Raw genomic sequence first — 23,303 nt, forward strand, 5'->3', positions numbered from 1 at the left:
CATAATCAATTACATGAGCCTTCACAAAGCCTTATTTTCAGTAGAAATCAGTATTATCATTGCTTACTTCGTAAAAGAAATAATTTAAATAAAATCCTTACCTTCCAACCACTGCCAGCCTCTCTATAATATGGGAAGTTATCACAAATCCACTGATAAATTTCACTTAAAGTCATTTTCTTTTTGGGTGAGCTATTAATTGCAAATGTTATGAGGCTGGCATAACTGTATGGAGGTTTCCCATCTTTGTGCTGTTGGACTTCTTCCTGGTCCAGAGTTGTATTTGGGTCAAGGAGTGCATTCTTCTTAGAAATTCCTGTTCCATGCGCATTTTGTGTAGCATCAGATTTTTGGATGGCTGCTCTCATGGTGAGCTGTGGTAACCAGTCCATAGATGTTAGGCTGCTCTCCAGTTCAGATGTCATCCTGAAGGTAAATAGACTCCTTAGTCAATATCAAGGAAAGAACCCCTGCTTCTCAAAATATCCAATATTCACAAATCTAGGAGTTCCAAAGTGAGGGAAAGCCTGAGTTACATCTGGAGGAAAAAGATTGAGTATGTTAATGAGCAAACCAAATATTTAAGGGATCAACATTTCCAATCTTTTTTCTTAATTTTTTCCTCATCAAAACACAACTTGGTTTTAAAATTGTTTAAAATACAGAACAACACACACATACAAAGTGGTTCCGATGCCAATCTTTCTAAATATTGCTGCCTGTTTCTTTAAGAGGGCAACAGGATCTTGGTATGAAAAACCCAGCTGCAGCCCAACTCTTTTACTCACCACCACCAGCCGTTAAAAGCTTAAAATGTACCTCTGGCATTTCTTTTACACAAATTTTAGGAGAGTCATAAAAACAAAATACCAAAAAGTAAGGTGGAGACAAGAGGTCAGAGAAGTAACTGAGAAACTTGCACAGGAATCTGCACAAAGGAAGCAAGGTAGAGTTTATGCAGGTAGGAGGTAGGAAGAGTAAAGCAGGGTATACAAGAAGAGCAAAGAGACAAGCTAGCTGGGGGAGTTGACGGAAAAAAGGAATGCAAAGTCAAGGACACCGATGAGTGAGAGAAAAATAGGCAGTACCAGGGAGTTACTTTTTTTAAAAAACAAGTCAAGGAACAGGTTTACAAAAACTAACTGAAGATGTGGGAGTACAGAATATAAGGCATTATTTCACATAAATGGTCAGCAAGAAAAGAAGCATTAAAAACTCAAAGACAGGCTTGGGCAAACGTCCAGTGATTTGAATTCTGTAGTGTATTTCTCTCCAAAGCTGAAAAATTCAGACCATTACCACACAAAGAAAGAAAACTAAATATGCCAGGTTAACACATATTCTAGAAAAGGGAGAAAGCTGCTCTAAGAATTGAAGATAAGAATATAGAAACAAGGCTTGACGCTTCACATTGGAATTGTTAACTTTCGGCAGAGGATATAAGCCCTTCTATTCTGGGATCAAAGAAGCAGGAATAATGACTGACAATAAAGTAGAGAAGAATGAAAAGATTTCTAAGTGATATCAAAATAAAGGAAAAAAGGAGAACAACAACAACAACAAAAACTTAAAGGTTTCATTTGACTTCAAGTCAAAAGAAAACATTAGTAGCTATGAAAATCCCATATAGCCCCTTCATTCCAAATGGCTCCTGACAAAAAGCAACCTTGATTATTATGCATAGGCTCTGAACAACATGGAGGCAACAGAGAATCAATAAAGAACAGGGAGTTTGGAGTGAGGAAGACCCAGAGTCTAAGAACTGATTCTAACAGTTACAAGCTGTAGAACTGTGAAGATGTTAATTACCTCTGCCTCCAAGTTTTCTCATCTGTAAAATGCAACAATAGTACCTATGGTTAAAATATTACTTTGAAAATTAAATGTGTTAAAACATGCACAAAAGAAATACTCAGTCAATGTTAGTTAATAATATTAGTCTAGGAGTATCTTGGGAGGGCACTAATACACTATAAAGTAAACCACATTAAGCAAGAGCAATTATAAATCAGAAGACAACCATTAGGATTCTATCTGCACTGCCAGTAAATTGAGTCCTCTTGATTTTCAGATACGTTGATCCACAATTTTACCTTACTCATTTTCTCAAATTCCCTCCATCTCTACTGTACACATTCCTCTGAACCTGAACTTTAAATTCAGCTATATAGCATCTTCAGAGACCTTAAAAAAAAAAAAACTTACTATCCTACTCTACAATCTCAACCAGAAACGTCTGTTCCCAGCAAGAAGTCATAGGGACTTGTAGAATAAGAAGATAGGATCATTTAGAGATCACACAATGTCAAAACAGTAGAGAAAGTATTCTAGAGATCAGAGACTAATCCCTTCATTAATGAAAAACTGAAGTTAAGGTTCATCCAATTTCACACAGGTAGTTAGCAGCAGTACGAAAACCAGAGCCCAGATCTCCTGATACCCAATCTGGTAGTTTTGCTAAACATATCTCATCTGTAAAATGAAGATGATAATTTAAATAGTACCCACCTCACTGATGTAAAGTATTCAGAACAGTGCCAGGCAAGTAGTAAGTACTTAACAAATGTTAACTACTCATATTGGTAATAAGAGTGGTTACTTATATTATTATTCACATTTCATTCAATAAAGATTGGCTATTTTATACCATGCTGTCATCCAATTTACCTCAATCAAGTCTCCATGGAGTAGAGGTTTATTTTGTTCAAATTCCCAAAGCAGCCAGTTACATGCATTTTCATACAAAAGCATATTACAAATGGGAATATAATTATTACTGCAGGTGCTCCCTACTGAGAACCATCTTTGCCTTCTGCTCCCTTCCCCCAGTGCCAGTAATAAGACTTTAGGAGAATCTCAGTAATACAGGTATTTACTGTCTGTTATATATTTAACAAGAATGCATCAATTATACATGCATAAAGAGCTATGTTAGAGTAAAACATAAAAATACACACATAGGAAGTGTGGTAAAATTCCTGTCCTCCAGGAACTTATAGTTCAATAAAGAAGTTCAGACACAACAAAGAACTGAAAAAAAGTACACAGCTGAGCTCTGGGTGCTGTGAAGGTTCAGGAAAAGGAGAAAACAACATGGAAGAAAGCCTTGAGGGTAAAGAAAGAAGAACTTAGCGAAGTCTTCAGCTAAGTTAAGATTGACTTAGCTGAAGAACTTCAGCTAAGTGAAGATTTAAATAGACTGGAAAGAAAAAGGACCCTAGTCTTCAAAGCCATCATGTGTAAAAATTATTCCACTGTGCTTATATTCATCAGTTCTGCAAGAGCAAATTTTAAGTACACTATAAAAACATCTCAAATTTAAACTCTAAAAAAGTGGGGCTTCTGTTCTGTTTGCAATTTCTTAAATTTTATATACTGCATTCTTGGTAGTGAAGCAAAAAGTGCCTCCATTGTTGGTACTTAGGCTGGTGGCTATTGTGGTTCTCCACTAAGCATGGAGAACACAAAAGATGATCATTAGATTTGGCCAGATCACCAGTAACTTTAGACACAAACTTATTAGGCCGGGTGCGGTAGCTCATGCCTGTAATCCCAACACTTTGGGAGGCCGAGGCGGGCGGATCACTTGAGGTCAGGAGTTCAAGACCAGTCTGACCAATATGGTAAAACCCTGTCTCTACTAAAAATACAAAAATTAGCTGGGTGTGGTGGCAGACGCCTGTAATCCCAGCTACTCGGGAGGCTGAGGCAGGAGAATCACTTGAACCTGGGAGATGAAGGTTTCAGTGAGCTGAGGGTGCACCACAGCAATCCAGCCTGGGTGACAAAGCGAGAACCTGCCTCAAAAAAAAAAAAAAGAAACAAACAAACAAACTTATTAGTGGAATGGTGATGACAAAAGTCCACTTGTATACGAGAACAGATGGTGGTAAATTTAAAAACAGCACGGGAGGCTCTGAGGAATCTGGTTATGGAAATCTGGTTAAGAAATGTCAGGCCCTCATTACCTCACCTCATTCCAAAAGCTTCCTAGCTGGCTTCCTGGACTCTGATGTCTCAACCACCCCTCCCTACTAATCATATCCAGTCCATGCATACACTCCAAGAGAAACCTATCAACACTGCCTTCATGTCATTATACCTAAACGCTTTCAATGGCTCCCTTACTCCTACTATGCTAAATCTAAATTCCTCATTTTCAACTACTTTAGCTTTTACTAATCTTTCATTAATCCTTCTCTAAATTCTTAGAGCAATTATAACCTCAGTTTGGCAACTGACATGTGGTTTCACATGCACAGTTGAATCATATGCTTAAGCTTTCTACCCTCACCTCCTCTCCCCCGACCACTAAGGACAGTGACCATACATTAGTACTTCTGATGCTAACTAATACTGTGCCAAGTACAAGTTATTTGAAAAATAACATAGTAACTGGATAAGGAATAAGGGCCTTCTTTTCTGGAATGTCCCTTCCTTCTCTGTCTGCCTGGCTGGTTTCTACTTCAAGACCAAACATCTCCCCCTACAGGAAGCCTGGTCAATCCCCTCTTTCCATCCTCCATCTCCTAAACTAAAGGAGCTATTATTCCTAAAGCAGAGTACAAATACCCCTATCATAGAATTTATATGTAACTGTGATTATCTTTATCTACCTCTCTCCCACAAGACGCCAATCTCTTTGAAAGAAGAAACTTTCATGACTGAAATAGTAAACTGTCCAATGAAGGTATGGGTGTGCTCCTCCCCAAACAAATGAGACCGTAACCAGTTCAAAAGTTAAAAGAAAGAGGTGACAGTACTAAGCAGCAAAAGGTAAGGGTACTCATAGGTTTGAAGTCCTTGATAAGACAGAAAAAAGTATGACTCAGAGCGCAGATTGACAGGCAGTATTACACAGGAAAAGAAACCATTCTACTAGAACAGAGAAAAATGAGAACATGGAAGTAAGATGAAAAGCACATACTGTTACTTGTGGGAGAAAGGAAAGCATGGAGAAGAATTTGTCTGCAGTTCTTAAATCTATGATGGTAACCATTACTTAAAAGAAGTTCCCTACAGAATTTTTTCTTCATAAAATTAAAGGATAAGGAGCATCTGGATCAGGCTATAACAACTCAAAACTGAGTCATTAACATGGGGGGTTTGAATCCCACTTTATGAAAACAGGGACACTCACATGATCCCTCTGCAACTTTCCTAATTCCCAAAGTGTAGCAAAGGCTTCCTCAGAAAGTTTTTCAAGTTTCAACAGTATCAAAAAGGGGAGAAAATAGGTAGAGATATTGTTGGCTCCCTAAATGGAGGTAAGAGTAAGACACAAAAGAAAATAAAAGGACGAAGAACACTGAGGGTAACAATGTTGTGACCCAAATATTACTGAATCCTCCCCACATCATTCCTGGCACCTGGCATTTCATCTTAAGACCTGCGGCACATAAAAAACTGAGCAACTTAGAACTCAGGAGAAATTCTTGTAATTACCACAGGACTGATTCTTGAATTATTCTGATCTCACGCATCTCTTAGGGCCAATATGTGCTATCACTCCTATTACAGTGTTTCAGCACTCAAAGCAATCAGAAGCAGGGGCTATGGCAGAGACTCCTACTGCCACTTATTAACTGTTCTTAACTTTTACCTTAGGAATAAATCCCAATTTTATTCAGGACAGTATTGTACCTTTTGCCCTGCCTGCCCTCTGGAGTGTGGACAGAATTAACTATTGCTCTAGCATTCATGTTGGATCATAAGATGATCCTGAACATGGAAGCCAGATACTGAGCATATGGAAACAGAGAGAAAAAGTCTGGGTCCCTGATTTTTTTTTGTGAAGTAGATTGTGAAGCTGCCATCCCAGCCAGACTGCCTACCCTACAGACTTTTAATGTGTTCAACTACTATAAAAGAGTCTCCATCAGCAGATGAATGTAGTTCCTAACACAGAGAATTTAGGACATGGCAGTGTAGTGATACAAGTAACATAAGCTAAAATAGGACACTCTCTTAAAGATGAATTAATGAGTTAATAAATTCCGATACTGACAGTTGGAAAGCTGATGACAAAGAATTTGGTCAAACTGTTATCTGTGGAATTTGAAAAGCAAGCCATATGCCAACTGAGGCTAGTGCAAAAAGAGAAATGCAGGAAAAATTTAGAATGTTGGCATGTGTTGGCTCTTTCTTGCCATTTAAAGTGAAGTCCTAAAAGAGAAATAAACTTTGATTAAAGTTACAAGAAGAGACAGAGAAAATACAGATTTGCTAAGATAGGTACTCCCTGCCCTTGTCCTGCAATTTCAGCTAGCCCTATAATCTGAAGTCTTGCAAGGCTGGAGAAACCAAGTGCTTCTGAAGTCCAAACTGAGGTAGCTGAGTATAGTTACAAAACTACAGCATTAGCAGTAGAGAAGACTGATACCTTACCACACAAAGGTAATGTTAAGGTGTTGTCCTTCCACCCAGACTATTGTTTAAAATGGCCTCACCAAAGCCACCTTTCCCTTAGGAGTTAAAAGAGGTCAAATAACTTGGAAAAGGAAAATATCTTCTTTATTTCCACTAACTTGTGACTGAAATTTAGCATTTCCTTTAACTATGAAAGCAGACAACAAATCACAGTAACATTAGTAGTATCTATAACTCTGCCACCAATAAAAATCACAACTATAACCAATGAGAAATGTTGCAGAAATCTAAAATCTTTATTTAAACTCATCAACTACTTCAAAACTGACTTTCTTAGATTTGTCACTAGATCTTTTGTTCAATGTGTTATTTTAAAAGTATATATTACTATGTCACAAAGTTAATATTTTGATAACTGTATTTTGATATAATTAACTGGTTTTATTTTTCACCTTTTGTGTGATTTTTTTTCTTCAATTTTTATTGTAAGTTCAGGGGTACATTTGCAAGATGTGCAGCTTTGTTGCATAGGTAAATGTGGACCATGGTGGTTTGCTGCACAGATCAAACCATCATCTATGTTAAGCCTGGCATCATTAGCTATTCCTCCTGATGCCCTCCCTCCCCCTACCCCACCCCTGTATTTTATGAATTTTGAAACATCATTCTGAGAATGATGCATAGGTTTCACCAGATGGTTAAAGATGTTCCACGGCACCAAAACAAGACATCCCTGAGGTAAGCAAGGTACAAATGGCAGTCTACACACTAAAACAAAACAAAACAAAACAAAACAAAAAAGTGTCTGGGCAGGTCCTTTGGCTCTAATTACTCGAAGGAGCAAAAAGTCTAGAAATTAAAATTTTTAAGGTAACTATATGGGAGAGTGAGAGGTCAAAGAGCCTAAACTGCAAAAGTCTCAAGTTTCTAAAATACTCCCCAAGGCTTATCAATGAAGAGAGCTGTAAAAACTGTGCATTTCCCAGAAAGGGCATCTTTTTCAATACCAATCTAAGATGTGGCCATTGAGGATACTGGACAAGGTAAGATTCCTTGAAGGACCATAAAGGACAATGAAAATCTTCCCAAAGAGCAGATTAAAAGGACTTATTACTCTGCCAGGGAGTCTCTGCCACTCCTATCCAGCAGGATTTTATGATCAATATGGACTAGGGACTACTGAGTTTCCCATTATCCTCTTTTCTGAATAACACCTTTTATTGTTGTTTTCCTATTCCTTCTCCACCACTGTATTCTGGATATGTAGACTGCATATAATTCATCTTTGGTTTATAGGTTTCCAAACCACAAGAAGTTATCCTCGGCTCTGCCGAAACGGACTGTATCCAGAGATCTTATATTTTCCAATATAGTAAATGGTAGAATCTCTGGGTTGTCTCCCTTAAGGAAGGAGAAAATAAGTATTAGATATAGGAAGAAAAATGTATGTGGATGCTTGGGTAGACAAAGGAGTCAACTATGGAAGAAATCTAAAAAGAAATAAAATAATTTACTACGGACTGACTTTATATTTTATTATCATGTAATGTAAAACAATTTTTTTTAGGTTTGTAGATGAATAAATAACTTAAGCTATTTCCAAACGAAAACAGCTGGTGTTACTTTTTTCTAAGTTAGTTATAAATGACCCAAATCAAAGTTTCTGTTTAATTTCAGCAAAATAGAAGAGTCAATGTCCATATACATAGGAAAAGACATGGCTTTGTGATTAAGAATAGAGGCTCTGGAGCAAGACTGCTTGGATTGGAATCCAAGTTCTTCCCTTCAGCTATGTGGTCCTGAACAAGTAAAGTAACCTCCTTATGCCTCAGTTTCCTCATCTGTAAAATGAGGATAAAATAATACCTACCCCAAAGGATTGCTGTAAGATTAGAATTAATACATATAAAGCACTGAGAACAGTTTCCAACACATAGTAACTGCTCATATTGATACCAAGTTAATATTAATATCAAGTTCATACTCTTCAGGGTTTCCTAAACTTTTTTTCTTTTTTGAGGTGGAGTTTCACTCTTGTCAACCAGGCTGAAGTGCAATGGCACATCTCAGCTGACTGCAACCTCCGCCTCCTGGGTTCAAGCAATTCTCCTGCCTCAGACTCCCGAGTAGCTGGGATTACAGGTGTGTGCCACCACGCCCGGCTAATTTTTCTATTTCTAGTAGAGACGGGGTTTCACTATGTTAACCAGGCTGGTCTCGAACTCCTGACCTCAGGTTATCTGCCTGCCTTGGCCTCCCAAAGTGCTGGGATTACAGGCATGAGCCACCATGCCCAGCCAAGTCCTAGTATTAATTATTTTGGAAACCAACAATATTTCTTAAAATCTCTAAGGGAAGAAAAATTCACAATATATTCGATCAGTTCTAGGGTATACAATTCATTATGGTAAAAAGAAAAAAAAGTTGGCCGGGCACGGTGACTCACACCTATAATCCCAACACTTTGGGAAGCCAAAGCAGGCAGATCACGAGGTCAGGAGTTTTGAGACCAGCCTGGCCAACATGGCGAAACCCCATCTCTACTAAAAAATACAAAAATTAGCTAGGAGTGGTGGCACGCACCTGTAATCCCAGCTACTTGGGAGGCTGAGGCAGGAGAATCGCATGAATCCAGGAGGCGGAGGCTGCAGTGAGCCAAGATCCCGCCACTGCACTCCAGCCTGGGTGACAGAGTGACACTCCATCTCAAAAAAAAAAAAAAGAAAAAAGTTTTAACAAGCTAATCTAAATTTCCCTTGCTACAGAGAAGTAAATTTCTATAAATTCCATCTTGGAAAATGAGAACTGGTCAGGGTTCTCTTGATAATGACTGTAACATATTCTACAACAGTAACACTATTTGGGTTCCTTCTTCTCTAAGTTAAAAGTCCAGAACTTCTCCAACTCTTCTCACAAGATCTGTTTTAAGAATCACAATATGTTTATTGCTCTTCTCTAGAGTCTCTCCAAATCATTCCACAATTATTTCATCTTAGATTCATAAAACTGTGTTCTGAATTTATACAATCTAAAGCCTTCCTCAGAATTCCATTTAGGGCCGGGCATGGTGGCTCACACCTGTAATCCCAGCACTTTGGGAGGCAGAGATGGGCGGATCACTTGAGCCCAGGAGTTCAAGATCAGCATGGGCAACATGGCGAAACCCCGTCTTTACAAAAAATACAAAAAAAATTAGTCAAGTGTGGGGGTGTGTGTCTGTAGTCCCAGCTACCCAGAAGGCTAAGGTGGGAGGATCACCTAAGCCCAGGGAAGTCGAGACTGCAGTGAATTGTGATAACACCACCGCACTTCACCCTGGGCAACATAATGAGACCCTGTCACAAAAAAAAAAAAAAAAATAGAACTCCACTTAGAATACAAACCTAAGGATCATATATATGGTCAAAGATATTTTATGCTATAAGTATAGCTCTCATCTTCAAAATATTTCACTTTACAATTTAGGGAGGAAAAAATACAGATTGTTGGGCATTAACCAAATGTTTATTCTGTCATCAAGTAAATATTGTATTTTGCATTTAAATCTCACCCTATTAAAATGTCTATGTCTCTGAGTAGTTGGAAAGATTGATGAACACAACCTAGTCTTTCTCATAAGAACATTCAACATCATCTTTGTAGCTGTAATTTAAAAACTCAGAATCAGCCGGGCGCAGTGGCTCAAGCCTGCAATCCCAGCACTTTGGGAGGCCGAGACAGGCAGATCACGAGGTCAGGAGATAGGAGACCATCCTGGCTAACACGGTGAAACCCCGTCTCTACTAAAAAATACAAAAAACTAGCCGGGCGAGGTGGCGGGCGCCTGTAGTCCCAGCTACTCGGGAGGCTGAGGCAGGAGAATGGCGTGAACCCAGGAGGCGGAGCTTGCAGTGAGCTGAGATCCGGCCACTGCACTCCAGCCTGGGCTACAGAGCAAGACTCCGTCTCAAAAAAACAAACAAACAAACAAAACTCAGAATCTGCTCCAGAATGTTTCTTATACCTAGTTTAGAACACACACACACACACACACATCCCTCAAGTAACATATGTCCACTGATTTTGTTTCATTGAAGTGTTTATGCTGACCTCTGTTTGCAACCATACTACTTCAGCTCACCAACCAACATTTACTGGATATTCTATCATCAGTTTTTTCCCCCACAACTTCTGCTTCCATGGCACTACACAAGTGAGTATGGCATCAATGCTGGCAGAGGGCTAACATAGTGGAAAGTGATCCTGTCTTCTCTTTTAGTGCTAAGTATGATGCACAGAAAATGCTAAAGAAACCGTTTAAGCTGCTATATGTGGTGTCTACGGATCAGCCGTTCTCAAAGTGTGGTCCAGAGACCCTTCAGGCAGTCTGAAGAGTCAAAACTATTTTCATAATAACATATTATTTGCCTTTCTCACTCTGATCCTCTCATAAAGTATATAGTAGAGCTTTTCAGATGCTATGTGGTGTGTGATATCACAAGAGATTAAATGCAGAGAGAGAGAGATGAGAATCCAGCTGTCTTCTATTAAGTCAGATATTTAAAAGATCTGCAAAAATGTAATGCCAATTTTCTCACTAAATTTTGTTTTGGAACATACAGTTACTTTTCATAAAACTTGTTATCTATATTGGCAAAGGGTTTGTTAAAGATCCACAATGTAGAACTGAATTCAATTATATTTGTTATATGCTGTACAGTACAGAGACTTTGTAATTTTTTATGTGAATACTTTAAATTTTTCTTAGTTTTAATTTGTAACACAATATTGACAGACATAACCCACATAAACAAAAGCTCTTTAAGCACTAATTTTTTAAGGGACAAAAAATAAGAAACACTAATCTTCAGTCTTTTGGTCTCTTCTTATATTTGGACATGTGTCTTAATATAGTATATACAATATTTATATATGAGTATGTTTCTTAATATATATATTTATGTACATGTGTGTTTCTTATGTATAACAAAAAGAGTGAGGACTTTGAAGTTACTGATACCTAGCCTTAAATTCTTACTCTCCCACTTAGTATGTATCCTTAAAAAAGTCAAATAAACCTCTAAGCCTCAAAGAAGTGCTCTGAGGAATAAATGACAAGATACATTGGAATATTTAGCATACAGTGAATGCCTGGCACATAGTAGGCATTCAATAAATGAAAAATATTATTATAATCAATTTTGTTAGAAACACTTGTAAAAAGACACGCTTGCTTATTTTCCCTTTGTCAAAAGTCTCCATAGTGTACAACATATAAAAATACAATTCAATTCAGTTCTATGCTGTGGATTTAAAAAGACAAAAATCTTCCCTGCTCATGCGCATAATGTCAGGCTTTGCATGAAGTGCACAGCACCTGAAGAGGCCAAAAAAAAAAATCTCTGAATTACCTATAAGTCTTCTCTGATAAGCAATCTGACTGACACAAGCTATTTAACAATATAAAATGTCTGAAATAATAAATATTACAGACCTTCCATACTGCTCATTATGATTACTTGTGTTGGAGTTATTTTCAGAGGATCATAAATACATTCTATCTACCTTTAGATTTCTTGTTATAATTTAAAGTGCACTAAGGGTCAAAGAAAAATGAGACTGCATCTCTTACACAAAACCACTTTAATTTTTATTAAATAATGAACAGAAAAATAAAAAGGGGTAAGTAGAGAGAGAAAGCTGAATAAAGAAAATACATTCAACTAGAATTAAAATGTTAGAAGATAGTAAATAACTACATTCCCTTGAGCACATGGTAGAAGACGAGTAGTTCCATCAAGAAAAGGCTCTGATGTTTTAAGGAAGAAGTTGCTATGCTAGAGGAGAAGAAAAAGATAAAGTCTATGTTAAAATTCACTCAACTCTGAACTTTAAAACAATAGTCATCAAAGAAGAGAAAATTAGAGGAACACACCAGTCAATTCATTGGAGGAATTCATATTCATTGAAGGAGTTCAAAAAAATAAGTAGGAATAAGTTAAGCTAGAATCCCTTAAGGTTATGGATCTTACTACAAGTCAGCTGACCGTTACCTACTACTAGTTAATATCTAAACAAACAGACCTTCTTCTGTAACAGCGCATCAGTCATTATCTGCTTACATAAAACATCAACACTGATTATCATTACAATTCCACAGTATTTATCATTACAATTCCACGGTATGAAAAGGAGTGAAAAAGTGTGAAGATAACTGACTTACATGGAAATCCCAGCACTATTTGGGATGTTCACTAATAATCATCCACATGTAAAGATGCTGCAGCTCAAACTTACTAGACTCTAAGTCTTCCTTATTCTATCTTCTTTATTCTACTATACTGGCTCCTTTTAAAAGATCCTACATTTTCTGTTTCTATTTTTTATTCCTTGCCATCACTTTAAAACATCTGAACTTTGCTGTCTTTATCACAGACTTTATCTTTTTCTTCTTATCAAGTACAGCAACTTCTTCCTTAAAACATCACAATCTTTACTTGATGGAACTACTCATCCCCTCCCCATGTGCTCAAAGAAGCCACAGTTATTTACTATCTTTTAAATTTTTATTTGGTAATCTGTAAATATGAATACCCTAATTTTCAACCCTCCACTAAGCAGATATGAGATATCAGGCTCTTTTCTCAATTTCAAAAGCATAAAGGGCTTAAGACTGTCAGATTTCAAGGTTTACTGTAAAATGCCAATGACCAAATTTGGGGGGAAGGACAGACATAGATCAATAGAACAGAGTCCAAGAAAAGACTCACATACATACAGTCACTTGATTTTTGATAAAGGCACCAGACAAGTCAGTGCAGAAAGGAAAGACTTTTCAAAAATTTATGTTGAAACAACTGATTGCATGGGAGAAAAACTAAAAATGACCTTTACATCACATCATATATAAAAATCTTAAAAATGAACAACAAACCTAGATGTAAAAGCTAAATCTATAAAACTTTTGAAGAAATCATAAGAGAAAATCTGGTTAGGCAAATATTTCTTAGATATGACACCAAAAACAATCACAATTCATAAAACAACTAATAAACCGGACTTTATCAAAATTTAAAACTTTTGTTCTTCAAAGACAGTGTTAGGAGAATGAAAAAGGCAAGCCACAGACTGGCAGAAACCATTTGCAAAGCATATATCTTAAAAAGGACTTGTGCAGGGCTTAGCCCTACAAATTACAGGGCTCACATCTGTAATCCCAGCATTTTGGGAGGCCAAGGCAGGAGGATCACTTGAGGCCAGGAGTTTAACACCAGCCTGGGCAACATCACAAGAACTCATCTGTAAAGAAAAAAAATTTTTTTTTGTTTCTTTTGTCTGTTTGTTTGTTTAATCAAGGCAGGAAGATCGCTGGAGCCCAGGAGTTTGAGGCTGCAGTGAGCTATGATCACAATCCTGTACTCCAGCCTGGGCAACAGAGCAAGATCCACCTCACTGGGGGTGGAGGGAATGAACCAACAGGACTTGTATCCAGGAAATATAAAGATCTCGCAAAACTAAATGAGATAAGAAAACTCATTTTTTTAAAGGGCAAAAGACTTAAACAGATAGTTCAACAAATAAAAATACAGCAAAGATTCAGAGGAGCTGAGGGCAGGAGCCGGATGGGGCCAGCAGGACAGGAGCGGGCTCAGGATCCTGACACTGGTGGGAGGAAAGGGAGGAGCGGAGCCAGCGGATGGGACCCTGAGAATAGGGATGTAAGGCCAAGAAACAGAACCCTAAGGAGGGGTTGCAAAGAAAAAGGATTCATAAGACAAGATGATCAACATCATTAATTATTAGGGAAATGCAAATTAAAACTACACTGAGATATCACCACACCTACCAAAAAGGCTAATTAAAAGACTGACCATGCTAAATGTTCACAAGAATATGGAGCAAACGGAACTCTTACACACTGCTGGCAGGAGTTTAAAAAGGCACAACCGCTTTAAGGACAACAGCTTGGCAGTTTCTTAAACATATACCTACAATATGGCAGTCATTTCACCCCCAGGTATTTACCCAAAATAAATCATATTTCTATACAAAGATGTGTACACAAATGTTCATAGCATTTTTATTTGTAATAGGCAAAAACTGAAAACAATCCAAATATCCATCAACAGGTGAATGAATAAACAAACTGTTGAGAATATATCCAATGGAATAAAAAGAAATGAACTGCTGATGCATGCAGCAACACGGATAAATCTCAAAATAATTAAACAAAAGCCAGACAAAAATAAGAATATATATTGTATGATTCCATTTATATACAAATCTAGAAAATGCAAATATATAATAAGGAACAGAAAAGCAGATCAGTAGATACCTTGCAGACAGAGGGACAGCAGGGAAGAACTTCACAGAAGCACTTTTGGCAACTTTTGAGAATGACAGATATGTTCACCACATTGATGTGGTGATGATTTATGTGTGTATATATTTGTCAGACTTATGAAAATGTACTATGTCAATTACATCTCAGTAAAGCTGTTTTTAAAAAACAAGTATTTGTGGACTCGGCATGGTGGCTCACACCTGTAATCCCAGCACTTTGGGAGGCTAAGGTGGGCAGATTGCTTGAGCTCAGGAAGTTGAGAACAGCCTGGGCAACATGGTGAAATCCATTTCTACAAAAAAATACAAAAATTAGCCAGGTGTGGTGGTGGGCACCTGTAGTCCCAGCTACTCAGGAGGCTGAGACAAGAGGATTGCTTGAGCCTGGAAGGTGGAGGCTGCAGTGAGCCAAGATCACACCACTGTACTCCAGCCTGGGTGACAGAGTGAGACTCTGTCTCCAAAAATAAAATAAAATAAAATAAAAAACAAGCATTTGTGATTTGGAGTAAGTAAAGATTTCTCAGCTTGGACATAAAAAGAGACAAACAAATATCTGTGATTAGGAATGTGTAAATATTTCTCGGCTTGAACAATGAAAGAAAAAATTGGTAAGTCAGATGTTACCAAAATTTAACTTTCTTGCTCTAACAAAAAAAAAGTGTATTCAGAATATTTAGAGAACTCATATAACTCAATAATTAGAAGACAAACTACCCAGTTTTAAAATGTACAAAAAATTTAAACAAGGACATACAAACCCCAATAAACACATGAAACATGCTCAACATCACTAATTATCAGGTAAATGCAAACTAAAACAGCAATGAGATACTATTCCAAACCCACTAAAATGTCTTAAAAAATTTGAAAAGCAATAATAATAATCCTCCTTCCTGAATTTATTTCAAGCATACTGGGTTCTTCTTGATATCAATAGCAAAAAAAAAAAAAAATTGTGTTGTGAGGTAAAGCATGAATGAGTATCTCCATTTCATATGGCTTCCAATCCAGTCTCATGAGCTTCTCTTGGTTTTCTATTTCTTGAATTATCTATAGACCTATCTTGCACTATACTAAGAAGCACTATCTTTTTCTCAGCCTCTGTTTACTCAAACAGTCTCGTCTTTCCATAACTCCACGCTTTGTGCTTTTTAACATAGCTGATATATCATTTTGCAAGCTCCAAATATATGTGAGGGACTGGGAAGGTGTTAAGAAAACTGTGAAGAAATGGATGCCCATACTAAAAGCCCCATTCAGACCCCTAACCTTCAAAAGAGACCCAGCCAAACACCTATACATCAGGCTCTCAAGTAAGCCCTAGTATGGAGTGGAATACTCTTTTTGTTTTCCTTTTCTTTTGCTGCTTTTGTGGACTCTTGAACACTAGTAAGGACGTAAGTATTCAATACATATTTGTCAGATTTAATAGAATTGAGGCAGGAGTCCAATTCCAAAGACCACAATTCTAAGGATACTCTGGATGTTCCAACATAAAGCTGGGAATCAAGTCTCCCATTCAATACCCAATGACCATAAGGAATTCTAAAATTATCCTCTCTTGAAATCCTTTCTCAACCAAAAGTGGATACGTGCTGCTTTGTCTCAAGCACTGTCTGTAGTGTTTTGCCTAGCTCATACCAATGCCCTTTCTCAGAGATGCCTCCATCCCCATGGCTCTGAATGTTGTACTACAACTTGCCTGTACCAGTAATACAGGAAAAAATTAAAGAATCTGAGCCAAGGGTGATACCTGATCCAAGCTGTTTACCTAAATTTTCTCCCCCAAGATTTAGGATTAGAAGTGAAACAGTTTGGGCTGCTCTCCTGAATGAAGAAGCCATGAACTTGAGGCTGGGCGCGATGGCTCACGTCTGTAATCCCAGCACTTTGTGAAGCCGAGGCGGGCGGATCACCTGATATCAGGAGTTCGAGACCAGCCTGGCTAACATGGCGAAATCCCATCTCTACTAAAAATATAAAAACAAAAAATTATCCAGGTGTGGTGGCAGGCGCCTGTCATCCCAGTTACTTGGGAGGTTGAGGCATGAGAATTGCTTGAACCAGGGAGGCAGAGGCTGCAGTGAGCAGAGATCACGCCATTGCACTCCAGCCTGGGCAACAAGAGCGAAACTTGGTCTCAAAAAAAAAAAAAAAAAAAAAAAAAAAAGAAGCAGCAGCCATGAACTTGAGTGATAGAATGGTTATGTGTCAGAAAAGCAAAGAAAGTTGCCTGGAGATATGAAGAAATAAATTAGATTCAGAGAAACTCAACAGAGAAGGGTCAGTACAATGCCTAGGTTTCTAAGAGAACTTCATCAATTCCTAGTTCCATTTCAAGAGACTAAACTATCCTTTTATTCTGTAAAATACAACCGTTTTCTAAATTCATCCCATAAATTCTTTTTCTTTTCTGCTTGATGTATCCAGAGTTAGTTTTCCTGCAACCAAGCAAAGCTTTTTTTAAACTTTAGATTCGGGGGGAAAACATACATTTGTTACACGGGTATATTGCATATTAGTGGAGACTGGGCTTCTATTGTACCCATAATCCAAACAGTGAACATTATACCCAACATGTAATTTTTCAATCCTCATCCTCCTCCTACCCTCCCCCCGGTGGAGTCTTCAGTGTCTATTATTTCCATCTTTATGCACATGCATACTCATTATTTAGCTTCCACTTATAAGTGAGAACATGCGGTATTTGATTTTGTTTCTGAGTTATTTCACTTAGTATAATGACCTCCAACTCCATCCATGTTGCTGAAAAGGACATGATTTCATTCTTTTTTTATGCTATAAAGTATTCCACAGTATCTGCATACCACATTTTTTTTATTCAGTCAACTGCTGGTGGACAGTTAGGTTGCTTCCATGACTTTGCTATTATGAATAGTGTTGAACATGACTACAGGTGTCATTTTTGTGTGTGTGTATGAGACAGAGTCTTACTCTGTCCCCCAGGCTAGAATGCAGTGGCACAATCTCGGCTCACTGCAACTTCTGCCTACCAGGTTCAAGCGATTCTCCTGCCTCAACCTCCCGATTAGCTGGGATTACAGGTGTGCGCCACCTCGTCTGGGTGATTTTTCTATTTTTAGTAGAGATAGGGTTTCACGATGTTGGCCAGGCTGGTCTTGAACTCTTGACCTCAGGTGATCTGCTGCCTTGGCCTCCCAAAGTGCTGGGATTACAGGCATAAGCCACCGCACCGGGTCAGGTGTCTTTTTTATATAGTGATTTATTTTATTTTGGGCAGATACCCCCAGTAGTGTATCTGCTAGATCAAAAAGTAGTTCTATTTTTAGTTCTTTGAGACATCTCCATAGTTTTCCACAGAGGTTGAACTAATTTACGTTCCCATCAGCAGTGTATAAGCATTGTCTTTTCTCCACAACCACACCAACATCTGTTATTTTTTGGCTTTTTAACAGCAATTCTGACTGGTGTAAGATGGTATCTCACTGTGATTTTAATTTGCATTTCTCTGATGATTAGTAATGTTGAGCATTTTTTTCATGTGTTTGTTGGCAATTGTATTTCTTCAAGAAATGTCTCATGTCCTCTGCTTAGTTTTTAAAAGAAGTTGTTTTTTCCTCGTTATTAGAGTTCCATGTAGATTCTGGGTGTTCATCCTTTGTGAAAGTAATCATTTGCAAATATTTTCTCCCATTCTATAGGCTGCTTAATAATCTGCTATTTCTTCTGCTGTGAAGAAGCTTTTAGTTTAATTAAGTCTCATTTGTCTATTCTTGTCTTCATCATAAATTATTTGCCTAGGCCAACATCCAAGAGTTCTTCCTAAGTTTTCTTCTGGGACTTTTATAGTTTAAGGTCTTATGTTCAAGTCTTTAATCCATTCAGCCTGAGTTAATTTTTGTACATGGTGAGACACAAGGGTCCAGTTTCATTCTTTTACATATGGCTAGCCAACATCCCAGCACCATTTATTGAATAGGGTGTTAATGTCCTTTCTCCACTGTTTATTTTCATCAACTTTGTCAAAGATCAGTTGGTTGTAGGTATGTGGCTTTATTTCTAGGCTCCCTATTCTGTTTCACTGATCTCTATGCATATTTTTGAACCACTATCGTGCTGCTTTACTTACTACAGCCTTGTAGTATAACTTGAAGTCAGGCAAGCGGATGCCTCTGAATTTGTTCCTTTTGCTTAGGATTGCTTTGGCTGAGTACTTTTTCGATTCCATATGAACTTTAGTGCTGTTTTTCTAATTCTGTGAAAAATGATGTTGGTAATTTGAGAAGAACTTCATTGAATCTGTAGATTGCTTTGGGTAGTATGCTCATTTTCATGATACTGATTCTTCCAATCCATCAGCACAAGATGTTTTGCCATTTGCTTGTGTCATCTGCAATTTCTTCCATTGGTGTTTTGTAGTTCTCCTTGTAAAGATCTTTCACCTCCTTGGTTAAATGTATTCCTAGGGATGTGGGAGGGGGGGTGTGTAGGTGGATGGGTGTGTCTACCGTAAATGGGATTGGGTTCTTGATTTGGTTATCAGCTTGAACATTATTGTATAGAAATGCTACTGATCGTTGTACATTGATTTTGTATTCTGAAACTTTAATAAAAAGTCTAGGAGTCTTTAAGAGTTTTCTAGGTATACAGTCTTGTTATCAGCAAACTTCCTTTTTCAATTTGGATGCCTTTTATTTCTTTCTCTTGCCTAATTGCTCTGGCTAGGATTTCCAGCACTACGTTGAAGAAGAGTGGTAAGAGTGGACACCCTTGTCTTGCTCCTGTTCTTAAAGAGAATGTTTTCAACTTCTCCCCTTCAACATGATGTTGTCTGTAGATTTCTCATATATGGCTCTTATTATTTTAAGGTATGTACCTCCAGTGCCTAGTTTATTGAGGGTTGTTATGAGGCAATGTTGGATTTTATCAAATGCCTTTTCTGCATCTATGGAGATAATCATATGGTTTTGGGGTTTGGTTCTATTTACGTGGTGAATCACGTTCATTGATTTGCATACGCTTCAACATTCTTGCATTCCTGGAATAAAACCCACTTGATCAAGATATATAATCTTTTTGATGTGCTGTTGGATTCAGTATTTGTTGAGGATTTTTGCACCTATGTTCATTAGGGATATTGGCCTGTGGTTTTCTTTTCTGGTTGTGTCCATGCCTGACTGGTACCTAGTGTCCTCACCTGACTTTGGTATCTAGTGTCCTCGCCTGACTTTGATACTGGTTTTGTAGAATGAGTTAGAAAGGAATTACTCCTCAATTTTCTGAAATCGTTTCAGTATTCTTTCCTAAATACCAACTTTTCTTTATATGTCTGGCAAAATTCAGCTATAAATCTATCTGGTCCTGGCCTTTTTTGCTGTTAGAAGGTGATAGGTTTGGCTGTGTCCCTACCCAAATCTCATCTCGTAGTTCCCTTAATTCCCATGTGTCGTGGGAGGATCCAGTGGCAGGTAATTGAATCATGGGGGCAGTTACCCTCATACTGCTCTCTTGATAGTGAGTTCTAATGAGATTTGATGATTTTACGAGGGGCTTCCCTCCGCTTTGCTCAGCACTTCTACTTCCTGCCGCCATGTGAAGAACAAGTCTGCTTCCCCTTCTGCCATGATTGTATGTTTTCTGAGGCTTCCCCAGCCCTGTGGAACTGAGTCAACTACACCTCTTTCCTTTATAAATTACCCAGTCTCAGGTAGTTCTTTATATCAGCATGAGAAAAGACTAATACAGTTTTCCTTTACTACTGATAGAATTTTGTTACTTGTTATTGGTCTGTTCAGGATTCACATTTCTTCCTGGTTCAGTCTTGGGAGGTCGTATGTTTCCAGGAATTTGTCCATTTCCCCTAGCTTTTTCTAGTTTATGAGTACATAAATGTTCACAGCAGTCTCTGATGATCTTTTGTATTTCTGTGGTGTCACGTGTAATGCTGTCTTTATCATTTCTGCTTGTATTTAAAACTTAACTTTTCTTGGTTAACTTAGCTAGCAGTCTGTCAATTTTGTGTATCCTTTCAAAGAAACAACTTTTTGTTTCACTTATCCTTTGTGTCATTTTTTTGCCTCATTTAGCTCTGCTCTGCTCTTTGCTCTTTTTCTTCTGCTAGCTTTTTGTTTGGTTTGTTATTTTTCCAGTTCCTTGATGTATGGTGGTAGCTCGAGATCTTCCTATCTTTTTAACGTGGGCATTTAATGCTATAAACTTTCCTCTTAGCACTGATATCCCAGAGGTTTTGGTATGCTGTGCCTCCATTTTCATTTATTTCAAAATTTTTTTCAATTTCTGCCTTAATTGCATTGTTTACCCAAAGTTCATTCAGGAGCATGTTGTTTAGTTTCCATCTACTTGAATAGTTTTAAGAGTTCCTCTTGGTATTTGATTTCTAATTTTATTCCACTGTGCTCCAAAAAGACACTTGATCTGATTTCAGTATTTTGGAATGTATTGAGACTTAGTTTAATGGCCAAGCATATGGTCAATTTTGGAGAACGTTCCACGTGCAGATAAGATTAATGTATGTTCTGTAAATGTCTATTAGGTCCATTTGGTCTATAGTTTAAGTCCAGAATTTCTTTTTTGACTTTCTGCCTCCATGATCTGAATGGTGATGTCAGTGAGGTGCTGATGTCCTCCACTGTTATTGTATTGCCATCATTCTGTTTGCTTTGGCCTAGTAGTATTTATGAATCTGGGTGGTCTGGTGTGGGGTGCACATGTATTCAGGATAGTTAAATCTCCTTGTTGTATCAAACCCTTTATCATTATATAATGCTCTTGTCTTTTTTTTTTTTTTTTTTTTTTTTTACTATTACAGTTTGAAGTTTATCTGATACGAGAATGTATACTACTGCTGGCTTCTGTTTTCCATTTATTTGTATGATAAACCGTTTTTCACCCCCTTAGTTTGAGTCTGTAGCTGTCTTTAACCAGTGTGTGTGGGGTCTCTTGCTGGCAGCAGCTGGTTGGGTCTTTTTTTTTTTTTTAATTTCATTTGCCACTCAGTATGTTTTAAGTGGAGCATTTAGGCCATTTACATTCAAGGTTAATATTGATATGTGGCTAGGTGTTGTGGTTCATGCCCATAATCCCAGCCCTTTAAGAGGCCAAAGTGGGCGGATTACTTGAGGTCAGGAGCTGAGATCAGTCTGGCCAACATGGCAAAACCTCACCTCTACTAAAAAATACAAAAGTTAGCCAGGTGTGGTGGTACATGCCTGTAATCCCAGCTACTTGGGAGGCTAAGGCAGGAGAATTGCTTGGATCCAGGTGGCAGAGGTTGCAGTGAGCCAAGACCATGCCACTGCACTCCAACCTGGGCAAGACAGCAAGACTCCATCTTAAAATATATATATATATATAGGCCAGGCACGGTGGCTCACGCCTGTAATCCCAGCACTTTGGGAGGCCCAGGTGGGCGGATCACAAGGTCAGGAGTTTGAGACCTGCCTGGCCAGTATGGTGAATTCCTGTCTCTACTAAAAATACAAAATTAGTCGGGTGTGGTGGCACACACCTGTAGTCCCAGCCACTCAGGAGGCTGAGGCAGGAGCATCACTTGTACCTGGGAGGCAGAGGTTGCAGTGAGCCAAGATGGTGCCACTACACTCCAGCCTGGGCGATGGAGCAAGACTATGTCTCAAAAAAAAAAAAAAAAAAAAAAAAAAAAAAATAGACAGAGACAGAGATATAGATATGTGAGGTTTTGTTCTTGTCACAGTGTTGTTAGTTGCCTTGGAGTTTCAACTATATAACTGCTTTACAGACTCTGTGAGCTTTGTACTTTTATGATGGCAAGTACTGTCCTTTCGCTAACATGTTTAGAACTCCTTTCAGCATTTCTTATATGATCAGTATAGTGATGATGAATTCCATTCACATGTGTTTGTCTGGGAAAGACTTTATTTCTCCTTCATTTACAAAGCTTATTTTTTGGCAGGATATAAAATTATTGGCCGGTGGTTGTGCATGGTGGCTCACACCTATAATCCCAGTATGTTGAGAGGCCAAGGCGGGCGGACTGTTTCAGTTCAGGAGTTTAAGATCAGCTTGAGCAACATGGCAAACCCCTGTCTCTCCTAAAAATACTAGAAAATTAGCTGGGCATGGTGGCATGTGCTTGTAGTCCCAGCTACTTGGGAGGCTGAGCAAGAGGATCACTTGAGCCTGGGAAGTAAAGGCTGTGGTGAGCTGTGATCACACCACTGTACTCCAGGTTTGGGTAGTAGACTGAGACCCTGCCCAAAAAACAAACAAAATAAATTCTTGGCTGGTAATTTTTTCCTTAAGGCCACTAAAAATAGGCCCCCAATCTCTTCCAGCTGGCTTGTAGGGATTCTGCTGAGAAGTTCAGTGTTTAGTTTGATGGGATTTCCTTTATAGGTAATCCCCTCTTTCTTGCTACTCTTAGAATTTTTTCCTTCACACTGACTTTGAACAGTCTGATGACTATATCCTTAGATGAGGTTCTTCTTGCAATGTATCTCTCAGGAGTTCTCTGAGCTTGTATCTGGATGTCTAAATCTCTTCCCAGACTAGGGAAGTTTTTCCTAATTACTCCCTGAAATAGCTTTTCTACACTTTTTACTTTTTCTTCTCTAGAATACCTATAACCT

General features: G+C 38.2%; 3 protein-coding genes across 13 annotated transcripts in view; 2 read left to right on the top strand and 1 right to left on the bottom strand.

The window, feature by feature from the left end:
* Positions 1-23,303, top strand: part of PPCS (phosphopantothenoylcysteine synthetase) — a 1,013,452-nt gene that overhangs the window by 829,801 nt on the left and 160,348 nt on the right. The gene's annotated exons all lie outside the window — the stretch shown is intronic.
* FOXJ3 (forkhead box J3) overlaps positions 1-23,303 on the bottom strand; it is a 152,294-nt gene that overhangs the window by 92,786 nt on the left and 36,205 nt on the right. For 7 of the 8 annotated variants that reach the window (XM_050798674.1, XM_050798645.1, XM_050798704.1 and 4 more), the window contains exon 3: positions 102-426. In XM_050798674.1, the coding sequence (XP_050654631.1) occupies positions 102-426 (325 nt within the window). Of the gene's footprint in view, positions 1-101; positions 539-23,303 lie in introns of all 8 variants that reach the window. The other variant, XM_050798693.1, reaches the window with a different exon arrangement.
* RIMKLA (ribosomal modification protein rimK like family member A) overlaps positions 1-23,303 on the top strand; it is a 169,003-nt gene that overhangs the window by 19,920 nt on the left and 125,780 nt on the right. The gene's annotated exons all lie outside the window — the stretch shown is intronic.

The sequence above is a fragment of the Macaca thibetana genome, chromosome 1 (genome assembly GCF_024542745.1).
Source record: "Macaca thibetana thibetana isolate TM-01 chromosome 1, ASM2454274v1, whole genome shotgun sequence".
Taxonomy (NCBI): domain Eukaryota; kingdom Metazoa; phylum Chordata; class Mammalia; order Primates; family Cercopithecidae; genus Macaca; species Macaca thibetana.